Raw genomic sequence first — 18,277 nt, 5'->3', positions numbered from 1 at the left:
CCCCTCAGTCTGGGATACTAACAGTGGATGAGGAGATATAAGCATGTTTTAGTAGCATTTTCTAATAGAGCTTAGAATTGTGACTAATTGAAACAGCATAAAAATATAGGGAATGTACATAGGAATTCCCAATGAACGAGAGGAATTGTGTTTTGTAAACTTTGGGTTGCAGTATATGGTAAGAAATGAGTCAACTTGCTGTCAATACTTATGTTGTTCAAACCACAACTTAAGAATGATTCATAAGGCCTGTTCTGTAACATCTTTTAGATATCCCTTGAAAATCTCATTCATCACAGTAGTGTTTTCTGGATGTTGTTGTTGCTTTACTTTCCGTTTCCTCTTCCCCAAATTTATTATTATTTATACCTTCATTTTGTACATCACTTTGAGATGATACAGGAAGCAATGCTTAAGATTCATCATTTTTGTGCCTTTCAGTCATTAGTAAGATAAATAACTTAAAAACAAAGATCTGCAAACCCAGTCATGGACTGTGTCATGGCAAGCAGGTGCCACTGGAAAGTTGCATTAGGACAAAGGATCTTGGGAGACTTGTTTTTTTCCCCCCTATTCCTTCTCAAAAACCATTGGGAAAAATCCCTTTTAACGTTACTGGAAAGGTCCTCCACCCAATTTGACTGTAGGAGGGAGAGCTGTCTGCTACCATCCTTCCCGGGTTTACCCCTCAAAGGAGGCGAGGTACACCAGAAGGCAAGTCTGAAACTCAAGAGGAAGATGCCGATTCTTTTTCTCCCTCGTTTTCCCCTCTGGAGACTCTCCTCCGCGGCGGGAGAAGGGACCCTGCTAGGCCGCGTTCGTTGTTGCTACGGCTTCTCTGCCTGCCCTGCCCTGCCACGTTGTAAGCCAAGAATTCGGAGGCGAGCAGGCCAGCAGCCGCTTCCGCGATTAGTCCGGGTAAGGCGGCCGCGGCTGGGCGGTCCTTCTCTGCCTAACTTTTATTACCGCTTCGGTCCGCCCCCCCGCTTGCCCGGGTGGTTTTTGTCTTGCGGGCAGCAGCGAAAAGGGCCTGGGAGAGGGAAGTTTCTGCCCAAGTTGGGATGCGGCGGAGCCGGCGAGTCCGGGCCGGCCGAGGAGGATGGTCGCTCGCGGTGGCGCTCTTCTCGGGGCTTGGCATAGCGGGCGTCTTGTTGCTGTGGCATTGGGGTCCGCAGGAGCCGGAGAAGAGCTCCGGGAGAGCGGCGTCCCCTTCCTTGGCGCCCGAAGTAGCCCTGCGACGATTGCGCAGACCCGTCTACGATAAGCCGCCGTTGGGCAGAGAGACCGAGGTGGGCGAGATGGGCCGGCCGGCGCGCCTGGAGTTGAGCAAGGCCGAGCAACACCTTCAGGAGGAGAGCATCCAGCTGCACCAGATCAACATCTTCCTGAGCGACCGCATCTCCCTTCACCGCCGCCTGCCCGAGCGCCGCAATCCGCTGTGAGTTCAGAGGGCTTCCCGCAGGAGACGCCGCCGCCGCCGGGATCGCGGGAAGAGCGAGAGGGAAGAGGGCGCTTCTCTCCGCGGTATCCGGCGAAGTTAGCTGGGAGGGAGGCCCTAGGAGAGGGGCGGCGTCACTTTCCCGCTTGTTCGAGCTGTGCTTAAACGCCTCAGAAGTTACTTCCTTTAGCGGTCCCGGCGGAGTCTCTGTCTCGTGGCGCATTTAAGACGAGCCTTCCTGGGTCGCGGTTGCATTTGCCAACGCAGTGAACCGAGGAGAATGGCGCGCTCTCAATCGGAACCCTGCGAGTTTAAAGCCAAGAATTGCAAAGTAGATCTCGCTCACCCAGGGATAAATTTGACTGGGTTCACAAGCAGCAAGTTAAGCCAGCTTTAAAGATGCACCCGTGTAACATGCTAATCCAAATTTAACTTAGAAATTAGCTGAATTGGCTATAAAGGTAGTCCTCGTCTTACGACCATATTTGTGTCCCAAATTTCTGTTGGTGAGACAGTTGTTAAGGGAGTTTTGCCTCTATGACTTTCTTGTCACAGTTGTTAAGTAATAGTAATAATAATAATAGTAATAATAATAGTAAAATAATAATAATAATAATAAGAAGAAGAAGAAGAAGTTGGAAGGGACCTTGGAGGTCATCTAGTCCAACCCCCTGCTCAGGCAGGGAACCTTACACCATTTCAGGCAAATGGCTGTCCAGTCTCCTCTTAAAAACCTCCAGTGTTGGAGCATTCACCACCTCTGGAGGCAGGTTGTTCCACTGGTTAATTGTTCTAACTGTCAGGAAGTTTCTCCTTAGTGAATCACTGCAGTTGTTAATAACACGGTTCTTAAGTAAATCTAGCTTCCCCATTGACTTTGCTTGTCAGAAGGTTGCAAAGTGACCCTAGGGCACTGCAAATATCATAAATATGAGTCAGTTGCCAGGCATTTGAATTTTGGTCAGGTGGCCATGGGGATGCTACAACTGGTAAGTGTGAAAAACTTTTTCACTTTTTTCAGTTCCGTAATTTCAGACAGTCCCTAAATGAACTGTTGTAAGTCCAGGACTATCTGTACACAGTATAGTTATAATGACTCACAACGTAGGCTAGACCCCTGGTGGCGAACCTATGGCATGGGTGCCACAGGTGGCACGCCAAGCTTTCTCTGTGGGCACACGTGCTGTCACCTCAGTCCTAGGCCTTCAGCTGGGCTTTATAAAACCTTTTCGCTTTAGGCCGCTGCCGCTGTGTGCAAAAAAAAAAAGGCACAATCAATCAATTTCAACTTCTCATGGGAAAAAAAAAAGTTCTCGGAAAGTTGGAATTGATTGATTGAACTTTTTAGTCCCACCCAGTCTGCCGTTACCATTGCAGCCACGCCCACCCAATTGGCCACACCCGCCCAAAGGGCCATGCCCACCCGGCACCCGATGATACATAAGTGGGTTTTGCAGTTTGGGCACTCGGTCTCTAAAAGGTTTGCCATCGCTGGGCTAGACAATTGTGTGAAGGAAATGAAATCCAGACCGGATTGTCAAAGTCACTTCCCATAATTTGGTTACCTTCTCAGTCCTGACTGTTCCTTTTTAGAGCATTTTATCATCCTGTTTTCATGATCTTTGCTTTCACAATTGCTTTGATTTATAAAAAGTATTTTTAAAAAACGCCTTTTTAATGAAACGTCTTTCAAAACAGTTGACTAAGTAGCATATCAGTTTCTACGTTCAGACTTGTACTGTAATATAAAAACATGAGATGTACATTCTCCAGGCCATAAATTCAGCCAATTTTAATTTATGTAGTTTTGCATGCTATAATTAGTACACTCATACAAAAGACTGGGCCAAACTAGGTGAACCGTGGTAACCCTTGGCACACAGTGCCAGAATTTAGAGAAGAGTTTTCCATTTTCCAAAGGAGAGTTATCTTTACATTCATTTTCTTTTCCTGTTTTCTATCAATGTCTAACCTTTTTGGAATTTTGAGTTCTATCTTTGCTCATTTTTTAAGAAAGAATATTTTCCCGACAGTGTTTCAAAGAAGATACCCTAAATCATACATAGGGACACTGGCAATAATTTGTCATATTTGGTTCTGTTTCTTCTTTACAAAACTTTCTAATAGTAGGATTTAAGATTGCTTGTAGAAAACTAATTAGCCACATCACCTTTCTTCCTGTGAATATACAGTACATTGATAATATAGTGGAGCATGTGGATAAATCATGTATTATTCTGTTGTAGAACTGGAATGCAACTTTTGAGTCTCTATTTGGCTATAAATGGGTACAATTCCTGTTATTTAAGACAATTTAGTGTAATTTTATAATATCAGGAACATTTTGGTGGGGAAGGGAGGGCTTGTTTCTAATATAGTGGGTTTTGATGAGGTGGTTATTAGAATATATGTACAAAATGAACATCAAACAAGATTTTTAGATAGCAGCCTCATAATGACTTGCCATTTATGCCCTTTGATATTCAGCGATGTCTTGATTCTGATACTCCATTAAGTAAAGTTTCCAGTCCAGCTAATTGAACTTTAATAGTCACCTAGGAGAATGGCTCCAACAGATCCCAGGAACAACAGAGCTCTGTGTTCACAAGAGTGCAATGTTAGCAACAACTATGATACTATTCAGAACCATCAAACTCCCAAGTCTCTGATAGAAGACCTGAAATTACGGAAAACACATATCACCATAGGGTGTACAAGTATTGTACTTGTTAAGGAGTTAATATTTGCTTCCGTGTGTGTGTGTGTCCATGTGTGTCCGTAAGGAAACATATCAATGAAATTTTTAGTTAGTGAATCAACTTGTACAAACAATACATTTTTTGCATGTACGCTTCAGAGCTGTATTAATTGCTGATCATGGTGTGTAAGTGCATGCCTGATTTTAAATTATTGTAATACTTTGTGCTTTTCTTACAGATGTAAAGAAAAGAAATATGATTATTATAACTTGCCAAAGACTTCTGTTATAATAGCTTTTTATAATGAAGCCTGGTCAACTCTTCTGAGAACAGTTCATAGTGTTCTTGAGACATCTCCTGACATTCTTTTAAAAGAAATTATCCTTGTAGATGATTATAGTGATAAAGGTAAGCTGAGCAGATATTTCATTGCTGGCATAGGATTTCCAGTGAAAGAATACAATATATTATTAAAAATAAAAATATGTAAACTGAACAGAAAGCCAAAATAGTTTTCTATACTTCTTGAACAGCATAAACCAATTTAGCTAACTCATTAATTTAAAAAAAACTCACAAAAAGGATGCTTTATTATAATAAAGAGTGTAAGTCTAAAGAAATAAGATATATTTCCCTAAAGTATGTTAATTATTACATATTGGAATCAAGATTGGGAGTATGTTAGAATTAAATATATATAAAATGGGTTTATATTGAGATACATTGTAAATAACTTACCTTTAATGTAATTTCGCATAATATTCCAAATTATTTTCAGGTTCTATGATGTACTGCTTCAACTATGCCATGGTATTAATTTTCCATCCATTTTAAATAATATCTTGTTAAATATGTGCTCAACACAGGAATTAAACAGGTTTGCCAATCAGTCTTGTGAACTGTTCTCTGAATACCAGGTTGAAAGATGGTTCTAGGATTGGGAGTTTTGAAGAAATAAATATTACACTCAAAAATTCCTGAATCACACATCTCTGAAATCTAGTTGTATTCTCTCTTAATCAGAAAATGTCACCTTATTTGGAAAAAAAATCATGGATTGGTTTGGTCAATATTGAAAGCTTACTTTCCACTTTTAAAGTCTTAGAAAATCAGGTGAATTTGGGATGTAGAATTTGGGAAGTAGTCCTCGAGTTAACAAGTGTAATGGAGCCTGCCCATTCCAATTGTAACTCGAAAACCTGTAGAGTGAATCTCGTACCTCAAATGAGATCACTCCCTTTCTCGTTAAAACACACACAGCTCGTTAAGCAAACATGAGATGTCTCAGGTTTGGGAAGGCCATGGAGGGCCTAGTGATTGAACAGGCCCCTCCCCGACCCACTAAGATACCACATGCTTTCCCCTTCCTGCTGCGCTGGACTGACCTGGAAAAGATCTGTCTCCTCTCTGTTGCGGTTCCTGCTGCCGCCCGGATCTGAGGCCGGGGGATGCTTCTGTAGCCCCCACCCTGCCCCGCGGCCCAATCTGGGCTCTAGAGGCCTTTTCTGGGCAGCTGCCACCCAGATCAGGCCACGGGGAGGGGCGCTGCGGAAGTGTTCGCCAGCCACAGATCTGTGTGGCAGCGGCCTGGAAAAGGCCTTGGGAGCCTGGATCAGGCTGAGGGGGGACACAGAAGCATTCAGATCTGGGTAGCAACGGCCTGGAAAATGCCTCTGGAGCCCAGATTGGGCCGCAGGAGAAGCGCGGAAGCATTCCCCTGGCTCAGATGTGGTCCGCAGTGGCCTGGAAAATGCCTCCGGAGCCCTGATCCAGCCTCTGGAGGCACATGGAAGCATCCCCTGGCTTCGGTTCCATTCTCTGTTGCAGAAAACAGAGGCCTAAAGTACCATGGGATCATGCGAGATCAGTAGTGAGAGATCTCGCCCCACTGATCTCACGTGATCTTGCATTACTTTAGGCCTTCATTCTCTGTGACTGCACCGAAGGCCTGGAGCAGCCAAGGAAGCAAAGGATCTCGATCTTCGCAGGGTAAGTATTGAAGGCCTGGTGCCTTGGGAGACCCGGGGTGGGGGTGAGAAGGGAGGGAATAACCAGGGTGAATGTTGCAGAACCACTGCAGTTGCTCGTAGCTGTGGTGCTGCAATATTTGTAATTTTGGGGGGCGCTCATCACATAACTTTGAACAAGCATTAAGTGAACGCTCATAACTCGGGGATTACCTGTACAGTTCTTTCTTATATTTATGTGTGTATATTTGTTTTGGTGCCTTCAAGTAAATTTTTGACTTTTGACAATTGCTGGAACAAGTTCCTGCAGATTTTAAGAATTGGTTTGCAATTGGCTGCTTCCTAGGGCTGAGAGTGACTAGCCCAACCTGGCTTTGTACCTAAGCCAGGACTAGACCTTTCAGTTTCTTACCTGGTATCTTAACCACTACATCAAACTGGCTCTATATGTATTTACTTGTGTAATTTTATTTTATTTTGTGTGCATGTGATGAATTGTTCATTTTTATTTTGTGTATGTCTGGAAAATGGATTTATAAAACCTATTTTAATTATTAATAAGAAGGAAATATTACACTGATGGATACCTGAAAGTAATTTGCTAGATCTCAGAATAGTATCTTTCAGAGATCTGATATTCAAGTTGGTGGAGAGAGAGCTAAGCTTTTTAAAAGTTTGTGTGACACCTGACATCATATATTACTTGCCTCTCACGTTGATAATGATGGAAAGGATATCATAAAGAATACCTCAATCACAGCCAGAGAAGACTGAATGATCTTGTTATTTTGACAATTATAAAGTAAGTTCCAAAATCAAAATGGATTGGAACATGAGAATTTCTTTTAGACTCAGAACACATAAGACAGCCATTTTGAGGGTTTGGTTATTCAAGGACACCACGTTTCAAAGCACCACTGTAAGTGAACATGCAAGGCAAGTTTTTTAGTTGTGTTTCTGGCAGAAGTTCTTTGTCTCCATCTCTGCTTAGATGCAACTAAGTGTAAAAAAAAGTATGCTCATGGTCCATTTATTTTAAATTCCTTATAAGATAACAGTAAACAGTTCTTATTTTTCTGCAACAGAACATTTAAAGGAAGCTTTGGAAAACTATCTGGCGAATTTGCGCAAGGTACGGCTTGTCCGAGCAAATAAAAGAGAAGGGCTGGTTCGAGCAAGGCTGCTGGGAGCTTCAGTAGCAAGAGGAGAGGTTCTTACATTTCTCGACTGCCATTGTGAGTGCCATGAAGAGTGGCTTGAACCATTATTAGAAAGGTAAATAAATAAATGTTTGTCATATTAATTCCAATATTACTGTAGAATAACATTTGCAGGGTTTCCCACGTATTGTCACATCATGATTGCAAAAACATGAAACAGATGCTTTTCAGTGACGTGAAAGCAAAAAAACAAAGAGTTTGTGGATTTAGTAGTATGTGGCGATTTTAAAAAAGAAGGCAGGTTGACTGAGTGAATTTCTAAATACTATAAAATCCACGCATATATTATTGTAAACTCCCAATTTAATATTTCCATTTAGCAAACGTGAACAAAGACAACATTTCTATCCAAATACATCTAACTATAATAAATTCTTAACATTCAAAGTTTCCCAGACAAAGCACATAATTGTATGCTTAGTTATATTTATGTCATTTGTGTCAGTTTGCATCTTGTGTTTGATGACATCATTATAAACGACATAAGCTGTTACAAATGACACTTCAGTTTAATGATTTTTTGAGTTATATTTAGTCTGTTAAATCTTTAGTGTAATACTTAAGTGTAATATTTTGAAGAAAATATATTAATTTATACTTCACTTTTATTTAATTATTGAATTTACCTGTTTGAACCCTAGTGAACAACAGTAGAGGCTTATTTTATGATATTTATATTTGAAACCTTTTTGAAATAACCAGATATCTCTTTATTCTTAATAATGGGAATATTCCACAAGATGGCATTATAGGGTAAGATTTAGGTTGAAAGTTACTTATGTTCTTTGTATTTGCTACCAATAGGAATAATTCATATAGTACCAGTTAAGGTTTCTAAATCTGCAAGCTCCATATACTTGTGTTAAAAGGTAAATTATTAAACTATTAATAGTAAAATCCATTTCCTACAAGGAGTAAATTATTGCATCGCTTTGTGCAGATAGTCCTCGACTTACAATCATAACTGAGCCCAAAATTATAGGTGTTAAGTTTGGATGGCTATCACATGACCTTTTGTGTGATAGTTGCTAAGCAAATTCTGTGATTGTTAAGTAAACATCATGGTTGTCCACAGTGGGCATTTTTGCTGTAAACTGGAAGTAAGTGCTGGTTTCTGACAAAAACCGTTGTAATTCGCAATCATGTGACCACTGGATGCTGCAAATGCCTGTAAACACGGGCCACTTCAGGCACTTAGCAGCCAGCCCACATTTATGGTTTGTAGAGTCTCATGGTCATGTGACTATTTTAGAATAGAAGAGAACAGAGCTGGAAGGGATCTTGGAGGCCTTCTAGTCCAGCCCCCTGCTCAAACAGGAGGACCTATACCATCTCAGACAAGTGACTGTCTAGCCTCTTCTTAAAAATCTCCAGTGATGGCACACCCACGATTTCTGGAGGCAAGCTATTCCACTGGTTAATTGTCCTCACTGTCAGGAAGTTTCTCCTTAATTCCAGGTTGCTTCTCTCTTTGATCAGTTTCCTACCATTGTTTCTTGTCCTGCCATCTGGTGCTTTGGTGAATAATGTGACCCCACCCTCTTCTTGGTGGCAGCCCCTCAAATACTGGAATACTGCTATCATGTCTCCCCTATTTCTTCTTTTCTTTAGACTAGCCAAACCCAAGTCCTGTAGCCGTTCTTCATATGTTTTAGTCTCCAGGCCTTTAATCAACATAGTTGCTCTTCTCTGAATTTTTTCCAGACTCTCAACATCTTTTTTGTGATATGGTGACCAAAATTATCTGCAGTATTCCAGGTGTGGTCTTACTAGGGTTTTATAAAGCGGTACTAATACTTCACATGATCTTGATTTTATGCTTCTGTTTATACAACCCAGGATTGTGTTAACTTTTTTGGCTGCTGCTGCACACTACTGGCTCATAGTCAAGTGATTGTCCACTAAGACTCCAAGGTCCCTCCCACAGTTACTGTTTTTAAGCCAGGTCTTTCCCAATCTGTACTTGTACCTTTTGATTTTTCCTGCCTAAATGTAAAACTTTGCTTTTCTCCACATTGAAACTCATTTTGTAGGATAGGGCCCATTGTTCAAGTTTGTCAAGATCTTTTTGGATCCTGAGTTTGTCTTCTGGGGTGTTGGCTACTCCTGCCAGTTTGGTGTCATCTGCAAATTTGATGAGTTCCTCTTCTAATCCTCATCTAAGTCATTGATGAAGATATTGAAGAGTACTGGGCCTAAGACGGAACCTTGTGGTACCCCACTGCTTACTTCCCTCCATGTAGATGTAGTATCATTAAGGACTGACTACTCATTGAGTATGGTTTGCCAGCCAGCTACAGATCCATCTGGTGATGATGTTGTCTATTCCACCTTTTTTTAGCTTACCAAGGAGTAGGTTGTGGTCTACTTTATCAAATGTCTTACTGAAATCTAATTATACTACGTCCACAGCATTTTGCTGATCTACTAGTTTAGTCACTTTATCAAAGAAGGAAATAAGATTGGTTTGGCATGATCTGTTTTTAACAAACCTGTGCTGGCTACTAATTATAACTTTGTTTGCTTCTAGTTGTTTGCAGATCTGTTTTTTGATTATCTTTTCTAGGATCTTCCCAGGTATTGAGGTTAAACCGATTGGTCTGTAGTCTCCTGGGTCCATTTTTCCCCCTTTTCTTGAAGATGGGAACCATATCAGCCCTTTTCCAATCCTCGGGTACTTCCCCGGTGCTCCAGGACTTATGAAAGATGTGGTGCAATGGTTCTGAGATAACATCTGCCAGCTCCTTCAGAACTCTGGGATGTAATCTGTCGGGTCCTGGTGATTTATATTCGTCAAGGTCGGATAGGTGTTGTCTTACCATTTTCTTGCCTTTTTTAAAAAAATATATAACAGTTGTACTGAAAACAGGCACTTGCTTCCAGTTTTGGCAAAACTCCCATAGCAAACCATTAATTCACAACTAACGACTGTGCTGTCACAAAAATAGTCATAAAATCAGGTTGGTCATGTGGATGACCCTATTTATGACCATCACAACTTACAACTGTAACGGGCAGGCCCTATTATGGTTCTAACTTCAAGGACCTGCACCTTTTTGTGAGGTCCATTATAACTTCAAACACTAAGCAACATGTCATAATGGTGCTCAGGATCCAAATTACTCCTCAGGTGCTTCCCCACAAACTGCCTTCTAACACCCTAAAGCTGCCTATGAAAAATCACTACAGTGGTCTTGAAGTAGCAGTTCTCTTAGACTGGTGTTGTTGAACTCTTGCTTTTCCTGATGAGAAACATGAGGTGCAAGCAAATCTTGGAAGGCTGTGTTTCCAGGGCATTCCAGATATTTGAAGTAACAACTTTTTGAAAACTTAATTTGTCTTTGCCATAACCATGTTCCTGAGATGTGATGTTTCAGAAGGGATCCTGCATTGTGCAACCCCTAAGGTTCTCCTTTGCAAGAGTTGTCAGATGAAGAGTAGATGTAATATCATAGCTGGATACTTGGTGGGCTACAGAGCCCTGGCACTTCAATTTCATAGTGTACATAGTGCTAGATAGTGATTTGTGCCATTCAAATATATATATCTGGCCTGTTTTTGGTTGCTGCTGCTCCTTCAATGCAAACTTCATTTAAATGAACTGATTGCAGACTTCAGGAGGGATTAAGAACGGCAGGATTTATTGATTTATTGTTTTAATGGCTTTCTTTTACAAAATATGCTGGAATTAGAAATGAAGGGCTGGAAGAAGGTGGTACGATAGTTTTGACTTTGTATAAAATAAAATAGTCAAGAAGCAAATGATTTCTTGATGTATAATATGACCTTCATGTTAGAAATAATTGTACTTCCTGCTTTCAGCACTCTAGGTAGAAATTAACAGAAAGTCCTTGCATAGATTCTGCTATAGATTTTTGTATTCTAATTGTATCATTTTAATCTAGTATGACTGCTTGGATAATTTGAATCAAATACAAGTACTCTTGGTCTTCTTTCTTCACCATCTCTGACTCCATCTTCTTTTTCCTCCTTTGTGTCTTTCATCTTTATCTGTGGTTGTTTGGCGGTTAGTCTGCAGCTTGCTGGGGGTATGGCCATTTCACTGACAGGCATCGTCAGGAGGAGTGGCCACTGAACTCTTGAAGTTGCTTGGACTGGAGAGTGAGTAACTTGACTCTCTTTGTGCTTGTGAATGCTAGGATTGATGAAAGTTCTATTATTCTTCAGCTTGCCTTCATTTTATCTGCTCCAAATTTTCATCTCTTTTCATCTTTTCTTGAAGATGATTATCAAGATCACAATAAATGTATAGTGACAAAAACTGAATAACGTATTTCCTTCCATTTTTGTTTGTATTTGCTTCTGTAAGTTATTAATTAGTTCATTTACTACAAAGCAAATTGCCGTAATCCATGACATAAAGGTTTATCTTCCATATGAAACATGTGGATGTTGGCTGACAATAAGAAATTTCATTTTTTTAAATTTAGCTTGATTATTCTGATGAAGAGAGGCCAACAGTCAGTGAGAAATAATATTCCACATTATTTTTGCCTCTAAAATTTAAAATATTAATAAGTTGTTCTCTTGGTCACATTGGCTACCCTGCATAGGATTCAGAAGAAGGAAAAAAGGTCTGATGGGATGAATAATTTTTTTAAAAAAATCCTCAGATCACCAGCAGTAGTATGTTATGTTGTCTTTCTTTTACAGGGCATGTTACAAGTTTTCTGCTTGTTACTTTCCTGCAACTATTTTGTATATTTGATGATGGTTTGTGTCCTTTGTTTAAGCCATTTAACAGTTCATTAATTATGCAGACCTATTGCTGGAACTTATTAGTTACACATACATAATTGTATTTAATTAGAATAGAACCAGTCTCAGATTATGTTGCAAGATGCCTTGGGTAAACTGTAAAATAGAAGAGTTTAGAGAGGAGATAGCCGAAAATTTTTGACTGATCTGATGTTGTCAGCAGACAAATAAAAGGAGAGTTTATTGAATTTTGACTGAAAGAAAATATGCACAAGTATGCTTGTTTGCCTTAAATTCTCAATATAATAGTGTATGGAAGATAATAGTTATGCTTCACACTTATTAATGAGACCATTGTGAGTGAGGGTATAAGGGCAAACATTTTTCATCTCTTTCCTTAGTTTTTCCTGCAGGCTGTGAGGCTCCATATGCTCAGCTGATTTGAAAGCCTTTGTACGTTATCTGAGCAACCCAATGGTGAGGTTGTAAGGATTCTTACACAATGGAGAATGGTGGGTTTTCCCCCAGCACCTTTGATTACTTAGAAAATATGCTTGGAAATGTTGAGAATAAATAAATATTTATTTATTTATAAAATTTATATAGCTGTCTACTTGAGCAAAGTGACTCTAGGTGGCTTACAACCAATAAAAACACAATGTAGAAAAAATGACTCCCCTCCCCTATCCCCCCAGTGACAGCACATGATTAAAGAAGCCATTGATGGCCTCCCTTGCACTCTTGAGTTTCTCAGGCCTGCTGGCAAAACCAAGACTTTAGGAGCTTCCAAAAGACTGTCAAAGTGGGAGCCAGAAAATGTACATGCAGAAAGTGCACATGATACACAAAAACAGAATATACAAAGCCTTATTCTCTCTTTTAGTATGCTAGTCTTTCCCAACTTGGAGTCCTCCACATCTTTTTGGAACTATACTGGGTAGAAATTTTGGGAGTGCAGTCCAAAGGCATCTTTCACACTTAAACATCCTTATACTAAGTTACTTTGAAGATAGATATGGGTTAGGTACTTCTTCAGTTATTAGAAAAATATTGTAAAACATCTGCAAAAGTTTGAAAAACTAAAAACTACTCTAGAAAAAGTATATTTGTGCTAATGGTCTTCTACAATCTATTCAACATGTTTAGTTTCTACCATCAGGATACAAACAATATTTCTTTGTAAACATGCACAGAATTAGAGAAGAACCATCAGCTGTTGTCTGTCCTGTGATTGATGTAATTGATTGGAACACCTTTGAATACTTGGGAAATGCCGGAGAGCCGCAGATTGGTGGGTTTGACTGGAGACTGGTCTTTACTTGGCACGTGGTACCAGAGCGGGAGCAGCAAAACCGAAAATCCAAGATTGATGTTATCAGGTTAGATTGATTTTGAGTTCCGTCTGAAGTTATATTTTGATAAACCTGTTGGGATGAATAATGATCAAATACAATACTGTCATGCTAGATTGTTATACTGGCAATTTTATTTTAAAAATCAGATCTGTAATCTTTTGTCCTCCACTGCATTTTATTTTTTGCACAATTTGGTTTAATTGCCGCAGAACTACTATTAGTTTGTGTGACCATCAGTAATAATGGAAATTAACAGCCTGGATTTAAGTACTAGCATCAGAGTGAAGAATAATAAAATGTCTATGGAAAAAGAAAACAAAAATAGTACCAACAGTAATAGGCACCTTGGGTGCAATCCCCAAACATCTGAAGTGTCACTTGAAGACCATTGGCATTGATAAAATTGCCATCAGTCAATTCCAAATGGCAGTTTTACTTGATACAGCTTACGTCTTGCGACAGTATTTTTAATACCATCAAACAATAAGATTTGTCTATCCCAAGTCCTTGGAAAGTACTTGATAGGTGGATAAAAATCTAGTCTAAACATGTGGCTGACTGTGCAATGAACCAGAATAACGCAGCTTTTTAACTATTACTGAAAGGTGAAAAATTCTGGAATTATTAATGAAGCAATTAGCAAACTTTATATGTGGTTCTACAGGTTGGTTTCCTCTCCCTCATTCTTTTTGGAATTTCCTACAAAATCCTTTCTTTTACATTCTTATTCCCCTTCCCATTTGACACAAATATAGAATCCATGAGGAACACTTTCTCATGGGAAACAAATTTACAAAGTTTCTTTTCCCTGCCTATAGTTTTCTGCCTCATTTTGCTTTGGTGAGAGTATTTGTATTCTGATCACATTGCTTTCCACTGGTCTCCTTATGCTAAGAGTGACTTCAGCAATTTTTCCCTCAGGACTTGATCTTTCTGTTTCTGCATTTCTTTCTTTCAAGTCTGATCTGTTCTGTTCCTGTAAGTCCCTCAGCTCCTGTTCTGTCCTATTCAGTGTTGTCAGCTGATGAAATGTTCAGTCTTCGAACTCAAGAGTATAATTCACCTCTACCACATCTATTGCGTTCATGCCAGGGTCTATCAAGATACCAGTGCCCATAAGAACTTAGATTTTGGAGAAAAAGATTTTCTGATGTTGTGTTTTCAGGTGATTGCAAAACCCTTGTTCTGTTCCAGCCTACGATCGGCCCTGTTTGAATGTCAGGGACAACCCCTTTTTTATAGTCAACAGGCTGGAAAAAACCCAACCAAATTTATTTATAAAGAGTTCAAACAAAAGTTAAACGAAAAGTTCAAGAGTTAAACCAAAAGTTCAAACAAGAGTTAAACAAGAATAACAGACCAGGACTCTATCAGAAGATCTTCAAACGGTTGCCTTCAGCAACCAGCACCTCCCACATCTTCCCTTTTATCAGCAGTCCCAAGGCGTGGCTTCTCATTACCTTCTCCCGAGTTGCCTCATTGCCTTCCTCTGTTCTGCTCTGCTAGATTGCCTCCTGCTCTTAGCGTCCCTGAACAGAGTCAGCTGTGGATCGTCTTCTTCCAATCCCTCGTGCTCACACGGCTGAGTCTGATGAAGAACAAGACGGGAAGGGTCAGGCTGAGAGTCCTGCAGTGCATCAGAACCTTCCTTTGACACCAAAGGCTCTCCAAACCCCTTCTCCTCCTCCTCTTCAGAATCATCTGACTCAGCTGCCGGAACCACAGGCTGACGCTGAATCACAACAACCCTTTAGCTAGGATACTTTAATCAAAATACTATATTTCTCATGACAATTGGTACTAGCGTTCAACATTGTAAAGTATTCATCAGCTAAAGTGGGTTCTCAGCAAACTTGGAGAAATCTAAAAAGAAACAATTCAAAATGTTCCAAGAGACTCTGCCTTAATGAATTCACCAATAAATGAGAGTTGGAAATTTCTGTTTCAGTTTTTAAGATTCTCTATTTTGTCACAATACTAGCATTTAATGCACCTTACCTTACCTGGATAATTGTTGATTCCTTGATCTTGTGCAACTGTATATGCCTCGAGAAAAAGCAGGAAGGTGAATTTGTAACCCTAGATAGAATGTTTACTAAAAAAAAATGGGGATATGAATGGAGAAATCTTAAGTTATGTAATATACTATGTGGCCAGAAAGGTAGTCAGTAGCATGTAGTCTGTTGTGAAGAAAGGATGTTTGTCAAAATCACTGAATAGAAAAATGTGCTGCTGTGCTACTTATTATGTGGAAATGAGAATTAACAAAACAGTATACGCTACAGTATATAATCTATTTGTTAAATTATTAGCTGTCTTTTTGTCCAATGGCCTAGTTTTGTCTTTATGCTAAAATTGATAACCCAGGCCTGGGAATCCCTTCCTACAGTATTTATCGTATCACTCCTCTTCCCTGGTTCTAAGATCCCTGCATAGAGTTTCTTGCAGGCAGGTGGCTGTTCTTGAATGAGGAGTAGGTATTTTCCTCACCTGGCATCCAAATAGGATAGATAGAACAATGAACAATTCTACTTTTCTCTTTTGCTAGGAATAGAGGTCTCCAACAATTCTTTGTGTGCTGCTAGTACAAACTAACAACTGCATTAATAAAGGATTTTTATGTTATTAAATGCAGAAAAACAAGATTACTTATTATTGCAAGTAGACCGAAAAAGAATGAGAGAGACAGAGGATGGAAGCAAAAATAAAACTGAGATATAAAAATAAAGAAAGTGTATTGATGTGCTTGTATTGTACTTTCTCTGCCAATTTTGTCTTACTAGATACAATCCTCTCAGGGCTTTGTAGAATTGGGTTTACATCTCAGGAAAAATGTACTTCTACAGGGTTTTTTTGTTTCCAAGGGAGTGAAGCCACTGTGTAGAGTAGGGGTGTCAAACTGCCGGCTCACAGGCGGGTTGGGTCATGCGGAGGCCGCACCCACCCCAGCTCCAGCAATGCAAAAAAAAAGTTGCGATACATCGCAACACATCACGTGACATGGCAAGTTTGACATCCGTGGTGTAGAGCAAGCTAAATCCCAGTTCCAATCCATAGTTTCCTGCTAATCAGCAGTAAAACTTTTATTACTTAATTTCAGTTTATTCACCCCAGTATAGTTGTTAACTGAATGTATGCAACATTCCACGGAATTGAATAAAAGTTCTGTGCTCCCTTCAGTCAATTAGAGACTTATGAGACTTAGATCAATCATTGGGAAAAAAATAACAGCTAGACGTGACTGGTTGGAATCCCTTTCTTTTAACCCAATTCCTGGGGCTAGTAGCTACATTTTACACTTTTTATATTGCTGCATAACAGTATTTTCCCTGAGGTTTAGAATTAAATTTAACAAAAATAGTTTTTAGAGGCAGTTAGAAGGCTTGCAAAGGTATTTTGGGACACTTATCTATGAACAGATCTACTAATGATTAAACAGCCTAACTTTTTAGTTTATATGGTAAGTTAGTTAACAAATGTTCTGTCCGGTTTTTTCATACATTTCTGAAAACATAAGGGGGAAAGGTAGTCTTGTTCCAAACATTCTCATTCATGGAATTTCATATAAGTAAATAGAGATAACAAGTTGTTGTGAATTTAATTAATAAAAGTTGTTAAAATCGATCAAATTATCCTTCTAAACAAACATTGGTAACTGAAGATTAGAACTCATTGTAAAATAATTTGTAAAATTATTCTTTAAAATTGTATTTCCTTGTTGGAATAATGAATCACAGTACACAATTTTTTCACCTGAACACTGTTCTGTTAATAATTGCTTACTGCTGATAAGCTCTAATTCTGCCCTTCTTTAATTCACCTTATTTGAATGTATAGTTTTTTTTTCCTGCTGCATCAGTACAGCTTATAGCAAATAATTTACGGTATTTTCTCTTATGCATTAGAAATATAGTTTACTTATGAAATAGATCAGATGATGTGAAAAGGAATTAAAGATATATTATAGACAATAAAATGTAATTTAAAGTCTAAAACTAAGCTATCATTTCCTACAACTGCCATGTTTGGTTTAATAGAACTAGCTAAATATAAGTACAAGTGTTAGTCAAAATGTGTGGTTTCTGAGTGTAAAATAAATGAGTCAAAAGCAAATTGTACAAAAGTTCACTTCTTATAGATTAGAAATACGCCACTGTATGTGGCCCCAGCCTTATTTTTATGGCATCTACAAGCTCCCAGAAGGTCAAAGTATTATGGGTTTTTTGTTCAAATTTCATTTAAATAAAAATAGAACTCCATGCAGAACAGCCTACCTGTCAGCCTTCTCAAGCAAGAAGCACAACAATGAATACTAATGCTATCTTTATTGTGAGATTATATTATCAGAATCTTGCAAGTTTGAAAGTATTCCTTCTATATTTTCCTTTTACTCGTCAGAAAACTAAAAAGGATTTCTCCTGAAATGCTTCCCAGGCTCTATTTTTCTGTGAACTGAGATACCTTTTACAGTTGTTTAATATGCAACTCTTCTTTCGGTCTCCCAAGGTCTTTCCCTCATACTAGTACACCATTATAAACCTAACCAAAACAAAAGCCAAAAACTGAAGTTCGTCTTTATTTATTTATTTATTTATAATGAGACTTGTATGCCGCCCTATCTCCCAAAGGACTCAGGGCGGCTAACAACAATAAAATACAATAAATACAAATATTAAAAAAGAATTAAATTATGTCGAAGTCCCACTAAAACTAATAAAAACATTTAAAATCATAATTAAAACCCCATTATGATCAGTCCAGGTCGGCTTGTTGGAAAAGATATGTCTTAAGGTCACGACAAAAGGACCGAAGGTCTGGGGCCATCCGGAGCTCCCGGGGGAGCTGATTCCACAAAGTAGATGCCCCAACAGAGAAGGCC

The 18,277-nt window shown here is 39.2% G+C and overlaps 1 protein-coding gene across 1 annotated transcript in view; it reads left to right on the top strand.

The window, feature by feature from the left end:
• Nucleotides 1–875: 875 nt before the first annotated feature.
• The window catches only part of GALNT12 (polypeptide N-acetylgalactosaminyltransferase 12), a 39,266-nt gene continuing 21,864 nt past the window's right edge, over nucleotides 876–18,277 (top strand). The window contains exons 1-4 of the mRNA XM_083360711.1: nucleotides 876–1,438; nucleotides 4,376–4,545; nucleotides 7,190–7,379; nucleotides 13,237–13,422. Of these exons, the coding sequence (XP_083216837.1) occupies nucleotides 1,062–1,438; nucleotides 4,376–4,545; nucleotides 7,190–7,379; nucleotides 13,237–13,422 (923 nt within the window). The 5' untranslated portion in view covers nucleotides 876–1,061. The remainder of the gene's footprint in view (nucleotides 1,439–4,375; nucleotides 4,546–7,189; nucleotides 7,380–13,236; nucleotides 13,423–18,277) is intronic.

This window comes from Vipera ursinii, assembly GCF_947247035.1.
Source record: "Vipera ursinii genome assembly, chromosome: 3".
Lineage (NCBI taxonomy): Eukaryota > Metazoa > Chordata > Lepidosauria > Squamata > Viperidae > Vipera > Vipera ursinii.
This window is presented reverse-complemented; position numbering and strand designations above follow the sequence as displayed.